At 37.9% G+C, this 7,967-nt stretch overlaps 1 protein-coding gene across 4 annotated transcripts in view; it reads left to right on the forward strand.

Moving 5' to 3' along the window:
• Positions 1-699, forward strand: part of SPOCK3 (SPARC (osteonectin), cwcv and kazal like domains proteoglycan 3) — a 441,020-nt gene extending 440,321 nt beyond the window's left edge. For all 4 annotated transcript variants that reach the window (XM_061199509.1, XM_061199508.1, XM_061199510.1 and 1 more), the window contains one exon: positions 536-699. In XM_061199509.1, the coding sequence (XP_061055492.1) occupies positions 536-699 (164 nt within the window). The remainder of the gene's footprint in view (positions 1-535) is intronic.
• The last annotated feature ends 7,268 nt before the right edge of the window (positions 700-7,967 follow it).

Raw genomic sequence — 7,967 nt, forward strand, 5'->3', positions numbered from 1 at the left:
CAGTAACCTGTCAGCTCCAGGCCCGTGATTTCATCACATCTCCTGAGCCCCTTTACCCTGTAAGGTCACATAGTCACAGGTTTCAGCCATGAGCAAGTGAACATCTTTGAGGGGCAGCTATTTTGCCTACACACTAAGAGAAGAAGTTCTCAATTCTTTGTAAAATTCAAAGTTTGATATGGACTTTATAAAAACTGGGCTGAGCTCAGTATTACTGAAATGGAAATCTTACATATCAGACCTCAGCAACAATTCCGCTTTTTAGCACTGTATATTTTAACAAATGATAAAGAATGGATTTTACCTTATTTTTGTTAAGAAAGCTAAAGAGCAAATTAAAATTCTATTTTATTTATCTTTTTTAACTTTTTATTTTTTCTTGGAGTATAGGTGATTAACAATGTTGTGTTAGTTTCAGGTATACAGCAAAGTCACTCAGTTTATTAATTTCCTCAATTTTCATCAGAATTTTCTGACCCTCAGAAATTATCCCACCACTCAGTCACATAACATTAATGTTTACTTTTTTCCTAAGCTATTGATTTTGAGATCTCTGGAGATTTTGCAAGTGGAGATTTCCGTGAATGGGCTGCTGATGACGATGAAGATGACATTATGAACGATGAAGATGAAATTGAAGATGATGATGAGGATGAAGGGGATGATGATGATGGTGGTGACCAGGATGGATACATCTGATGGATGAGAGCTGAGAGCAACAAATTCTACGTTTCTTTTATTTACCAAGTGATCCCCTACTGAGGAGTACCTTCTTGCCCCAAAACAAAATGATTCTAAAACTCACTTATATTTTGTATAATTATTTCAAATATTGCAACTAAAGTCATAGAACTTTATGTTTAGAGAAGTATCATTTACTTTGAGTTTTTATATGAAAAAGAGAACACATATGGAGTCCAGCCAGACAAGAGAAAGTTATGCAGAGCTACTGATCTATGTGAGTCTGCCACAAACAAAACAACCAGTTCTTGAGGTCATATGTGATATTTTTCTGGGAGAAATTCTAAGTTGAATCTACAGTAACATACTAGTGACCTGGATTCTAAGGATTTTATAAAAATATGCATGACCTTAATTGCAGTTTCCAAGTAGACTCTTCCCAGAGCTGGAGTGATTTAGAGGTGAGTGAGGGAAGAGCACAAAGTGAGAAGAACAAAGTCACCATCCTGGAGACCTCCACCATGTTTGTATGTTTTTAGTTATGAAGTTTTAGTGATGTTTTTAGTTATGAAGTTATTCTGGATGTGACCAGATATCTTACAAAATGGCCAGTAGGGAAAAACCGTGGATTTTGAAAGTTAAAAACATAGTTGTCCTTTCTAATCTTTATTTTAATTTGGACAGCAGTCTCATGTTGATTTGTTTGATAATCTTAACCAGCATGATTTCTTTATCTTTCTAGGTTTCTTTTTCTTTCTGACCAGCAACTTAGGGTGCAGAACTTAAAGTGGAAAGACAAAGGGAAAGATTCTTTTAAACCGTATTTTTACAAAAAGTTTGTCATTTGCCCCAATATCAAACTTAAAAATCTTCATTCTTATTTTATTTCCTGTGTTAGATAAATATTTGCATTTAATCTAAGAATTATGCCATTTTTGTTACTAGTGTCGAAACTTAGAGAACATACTGTATGGTGCCTTGCAAAATAGAAATAGAAAGGTTTCAGCATGCATCCCCACATAGGACATTAGGCCATAGATAGGCACACCTAATCACAAGTTAATACCCATCCTGGTACTGCTGCTGGAATGAAGAAAATAGAATACTTTCTTTCTTTTTTCTACTGTTACATAGTTACCATGTGGACTTGTTTATGATTATTGTGTGGAGTAGCATTTAAGATTTAACTGCAACAAAAATTACTTTAATTGTTGTATTTAAGTTAGCATGTTAATTAATCATGTAGCCCTTCTGGTACACCATCACTTTTAAGGATATCAGACCTGTGGTTTTGTGCCCATAATACAAGTGGAAAAACCTGTTGGGTGTTACACACTGGTGTCACCATTTACACAGTGGGTCAACTGGTTTCCCAGTCTACAATCCACTGAAATAAAGTTGTTGGATTCTTTCTATTTGATTTATATACACTAAGAAAAAAATCTTTAATGTTAACTTTATGTAATATTTAAGGTAAAATGCATTTTCTTTTTTACTGTTTATGTATAGTTTACAAAATAAAGAATCTTGCAACCAAATTAAACTGTTCCCTAATGATTTTCTGGGGTATAGATAGTAGCACGCAGGATTCTTCATCTGTTTCTTGATTTTTAAAAAGCATACATCACAGACTAGCTAGAAAAGTTTTTTTTTTAATTTTGAGTTTCAAAGTCAGAGCTCTTGACATCTTGCATATTGTTTTATTCGATACGTTTAAAAATATTTTTCTTTGTCAGATGTTTTAATTGTTTTCATTTGTCATAGCATTGCAAAGTAGATCATTTCCTTTGTTGACAGTGGTATTTTTAAGCCCATTTTTGTGGTATTATACTTAACATATTTAGCTAAATTTCTATAGCAGCTGCATTTTTTGAAGAGTGACAGAATAACCTTATCTGTATAACAAATGTATAGAAATCACAAAATGTAACTTGTGGATTGGTTGGAAAAAGAAAAAAAAAATCAAATGCTATATAGAGGTTTAGCAAATGAATTTAAAGTAACAAATATGGTGGTCTTTTAGTGAAGCTGTTTTTTTTTAATTTTTATTTTATATTGGATTATATTTGATTTACAATGTTGTGTTAGTTTCAGGTGTACAGCAAAGTGATTCAGTTATACATATATCTATTCTTTTTCAAATTCTTTTCCTAGTTTATTACAGAATATTGAGTGGAGTTCCCTGTATTATACAGTAGGTCCTTGTTGATTATCTTTTTTTTTTTTTTTTTTAATTTATTTATTTATTTATTTATTTTATTTTTGGCTGTGTTGGGTCTTCGTTTCTGTGCGAGGGCTTTCTCTAGTTGCGGCAAGCGGGGGTCACTCTTCATTGCGGTGCGCGGGCCTCTCACTATCGCGGCCTCTCTTGTTGCAGAGCACAGGCTCCAGACGCGCAGGCTCAGTAGTTGTGGCTCACGGGCCTAGTTGCTCCGCGGCATGTGGGATCTTCCCAGAGCAGGGCTCGAACCCGTGTCCCCTGCATTAGCAGGCAGACTCTCAACCACTGCGCCACCAGGGAAGCCCTGATTATCTATTTTATATATAGTAGAGTGTATATGTTAATCCCAAACTCCTAATTTATCCCTCCCCCCTACCTTTCCCCTTTGGTAACCATAAGTTTGTTTTCTAAGTCTGTAAGTCTTTTTGTTTTGTAAATAAGTCCATTTCTATCATTTTTTTAGATTCCACATATAAGTGATATCATATGATATTTGTCTGACTTCACTTAGTATGATCATCTCTAGGTCCATCCATGTTGCTGCAAATGGCATTATTTCATTCTTTTTTTATGGCTGAGTAATATTCGATTGTAAATATGTACCACATCTTCTTTATCCATTCCTCCACTGATGGACACTTAGGTTGCTTCCATGACTTAGCTATTGTAAATAGTGCTGCAGTGAACATTGGGGTGCATGTATCTTTTTGAATTATAGTCTTGTCTGCATATATGCCCGAGTGGGATTGCTGGGTCATATGGTAGCTCTATTTTTAGATTTTAAGGAACCTCCAGATTGTTCTCCATAGTGGCTGCACCAATTTACATTCCCACCAACAGTATAGGAGGGTTTCCTTTTACCGATACCCTCTCCAGCATTTATTGTTTGTAGACTTTTTGATGATTGCCATTCTGACTGGTGTGAGATGATACCTCATTGTAGTTTTGATTTGCATTTCTCTAATAATTAGTGATGTTGAGCATTTTATGTGCCTATTGGCCATCTGTATGTCTTCTTTGGAGAAATGTCTATTTAGATCTTCTGCCCATTTTTTGATTGGGTTGTTTGTTTTTATGATATTGACCTGCCTGAGCTTTTTGTATATTTTGGAGGTTAATCCCTTGTCGGTTGCCTTGTTTGCAAATATTTTCTCCCATTCTATGGGTTGTCTTTTCGTTTTGTTTATGGTTTCCTTTGCTGTGAAAAAGCTTTTAAGGTTAATTTTAGGCCCCATTGTTTATTTTTGTTTTTATTTTCATTACTCTAGGAGGTGGATCCAAAAAGATATTGCTGCGATTTACATCAAAGAGTGTTCTGCCTATGTTTTCCTCAAAGAGTTTTATAGTATCCAGTCTTACATTTAGGTCTTTAATCCATTTTGAGTTTATGTTTGTGTGTGGTGTTAGAGAATGTTCTAGTTTCATTCTTTTACTTTTAGCTGTCCAGTCTTCCCAGAGAATGGGAAGAGACTGCCTGATTCCTCCAGCTCCGTTTTTCTTTCTGAAGATTGCTTTGGCTATTTGGGGTCTTTTGTGTTTCCATACAAATTTAAAATTTTTCTGTTCTATTTCTGTGAAAAACGTCATTGGTAATTTGATAGGGATTGCACTGAATCTGTAGATTGTCTTGGGTAGTATAGTCATTTTAACAATATTGATTATTCCAATCCAAGAACATGGTATATGTTTCCATCTGTTTGTGTCATCTTCTATTTCTTTCATCAGGGTCTTAACAGTTTTCAGAGTACAGGTCTTTTGCCTCCTTAGGTAGGTTTATTTCTAGGTATTTTATTCTTTTTGATGTGACAGTAAATCGGATTGTTTCCTTAATTTCTCTTTCTGATCTTTCGTTGTTAGTATGTAGAAATGCAAGAGATTTCTGTGTATTAATTTTATATCCTGCAACTTTACCAAATTCGTTGGTGAGCTCTAGTAGTACTTGTTTTCGCTCCCTCGGACTGCAGCATGAGTCCCAGTAAAGCTTTGCCTGAATTCGTGGTCTGGCCTTTTATCAATTTCTGTGGATTAAAGCATCCAAGAACCCGGCTTGGTAATTGAAGAGGAGGCAGGCAGGCTTGGGATGGAGGGAAAGCGTGGAGAAGGAGAACAGTTGATGAGCAGAGCGTGAGCTGGTGAGAACAGGAGAAGGATCGAGGCCAGACTGGGAGGTCCCGACATGCCGTGTCGAGCAGTTTGGAGTTATCGCAGAATCTCTGGGGAAATCATCGAAAAACGTTTATTAAAAGAAGTTACAAGACCAATTGAGGGTGGTGAAACTAAAGACATGGCCAGAGATTTTTAAGTGGTGGCCTTGTGTAAAAAAGATGAGCTGGGGCAAACGTGTTTTCTTTCTCATGAATTTGGGAAATTGAAGGAATTTCAAGCTGATGATGGAAGGTGAGAATGGCAACCAAACTTAGGAGAAGACAGGCTCAGTGAGATTGGAGACAGAGAGTCATCTGTTGAGTGAGGAGGAGCTGTAGGACCCAGGGAAACGAGATGTCCATGTCCCTCGTGGAGCATCAGGGTGAGATGTGCACATCTGCTACCCTGGCCTCCAGACCTGCCTGGGCTCCAGCCCCCAGGGGCTCTGCTCTGTCCTGGATTCTTTCCATGGCTTCAGGCAACATGCCTGTCTCCTAGACGCTTCCTGTGTGTCCTTAAAACAATCCACCCATTTGGGAACTTGAGAGTTTCTGCTCCTTGTAAACCAAATATCTTAAAGCAGGTGGTAGACTGATGGCCATATGTTATCAGCAGGTCACATGAACGTCACACAAGCAGTCATACAGGAGGAAGCATGGACCATGGGACATGGAGGGTGAGATTACCCTGAAGGAGCAGGAATGTTTTAAAGTTGCACGTTCTGAAAGAATGCATACTTCAGCTACGGGGAAATTGTTCGCTCTGTTCCTGCATTTCAGTTTAGGGCAGCAAATTCAAACTGTTTGGCTTGAGAAAAGCACCTTGGGATGTTTCCAAATGAAAGATGTTATCTTAATATAAAAGGCTATTTTTCAGTCTCTGGTATCATATGTTTCTCTTTTAACAAGTTTAGCTGCTTCCGGGCAATAACATCTGTTATATGAGGCAAGGTGTCTGATGTGTATCAAGATTCCTGTTCAGCGTTTTATCTTGTGTGAGATCCCTCGGCTCACAGTTATTTGGGGCCTGTGGGAAAAGGGATCTTGGGTGACAGAATGACAGATTGAAACATTTGACAATCTTGTAGCAGTGTTGGTCCCTTTGGGATCTGAGGTCAGTAGAATTGTGGTGATCCAGTTCAAGGTGCAGGGAAGTACATCTGCAGATGCAAGTCAGTGATAGATTAGAAATGTAGTTTTCAATTTACTGTGCTAACACGGGTTGAAGGATGTGATGGAGGCATGAAGGGTGAAAGCAGAGGGCCTTTCCTGCATGTTTTGTGATGTGGGTCAGGCGGAGGGCAGTCACAGCGGCCGCCACCCCCCAGGGACAGCGTGGTCCAGAGTTAAGCCCTGGAGCAGAATCCCTTCACATGCTTGGTACTTCCGGAATCCCAGCCACGATCCTTAGTTTCCCCAGCTCCTAAATAAAGCCAGAGCCCTGCTTTCCTTGCTTCAGAAGTGCCTAGCACTCTGAGTGAAGCAGACGCTTAGCTGTTAAGTGGAAGACTGTTGTACTAACCACACAAAGCTCTGAAATAAGAGGGCACCATCTCTCCTGGGTACATTTGGCAGGATATGCCAGACCTAGATTATGCAATACTAAAATTTAAGTTACTGGCTATTACCTCAAGGAATTACCTGGTTTGAAACATGGTTTGAAACACAAATATAAAAACTGAAACTGCGTAGTAGTTGATTATTGAGATGTTCTTAAGAGGGAGACTTTATATATAAAAGAGGATATTTTAAATAGAATGGTAAATAGGATAAACAGGATACATTTGAATTTGATAAATGATAAATAAGATTTTAATAAGTATTAATTAAATTGATTTTAATGGGTCATTTTATTATAACTTGATACCAAGAGAATTGGTGAATCCTGGAAAATATTTGTGGCGGAGGTAGAACTGTCCCAGGAGGATTCAGAATGAGTGCTTTTCACCTCTGCCTTGGTGGCTTTCTTTGATTGACACACTTTAGACTGAGTATTCTTTTAAATTGTTTGCAAATAAGTTTTGCTGATCTGGGAGCCCACTGGTCTTTTTAGATATGTGTATTTCCTTTTTAATCAACCTATTTTCTGCTAATGCGCACTTTTCTCCATCTGGAAGGCACCCTGCCCTTGACTATGGTGTGATGGTGAAGGGCTGTGAGTGTTCTCTGCACGTCCAGGGGTGGGGTAGGGACCCCCCCAAATGCTGATACGTACACTGCGGGCTCTCACGTAGAACAGCAGCAAACCAGGAAGAAGAGCCACCTAAGCTGGCTTAAAAATTAGGAAATCAAGTCTGTCTTGTTGTTTGTTCTAGAATCTCGCTGTCTGATACATTTATCACCAGTTGATGATAAAATGGCAGTTTCTGATACATTTATCACCAACCAGTGTGGCTCATGAACACTTGAAATGAGGGCAGTGCGTCTGAGGAGCAACTGAATTTTTAATGTAGAATTTGGAATTTTTAGCAAAAGAACAATCAAATTAACTGTTTTAGTTAAAAAAATTTTTTTTTACTGGTCAGCCTCTGGATTTATTCATTAATTCAAAAAGATTTGAAAATCCGTATTTTTCATTTATTCATCAACTCTCTTCCCATCTCCAGATTTAGTGACATCACTTTGGAAGATTCAGATTGGTCACAGTTGGAGTATTTTTGCCATGCTAATGACAAAACCTACAAATCGGGGCATTTTTTCTCTTTACCAAGAGCTGGTTGTAAACTACAGCACAGTGAAGGCACAACTTTTATAGAGAACTGCTTTGTGCCAAATAAGAATGACTGTTATCTCTGTCTTGAAAATGAAGTAGGCTCAGTGGGGTTTTATAATTTAAGAACAAATTGCCCGAATCCAGACAAGTAATAAGAAAGCTTCCTCCCAGCCTCTTTCTTCTTGACAGTGGAACTTGGGAAACAAAG

Source organism: Eubalaena glacialis, chromosome 9 (assembly GCF_028564815.1).
Source record: "Eubalaena glacialis isolate mEubGla1 chromosome 9, mEubGla1.1.hap2.+ XY, whole genome shotgun sequence".
NCBI classification, from domain to species: domain Eukaryota; kingdom Metazoa; phylum Chordata; class Mammalia; order Artiodactyla; family Balaenidae; genus Eubalaena; species Eubalaena glacialis.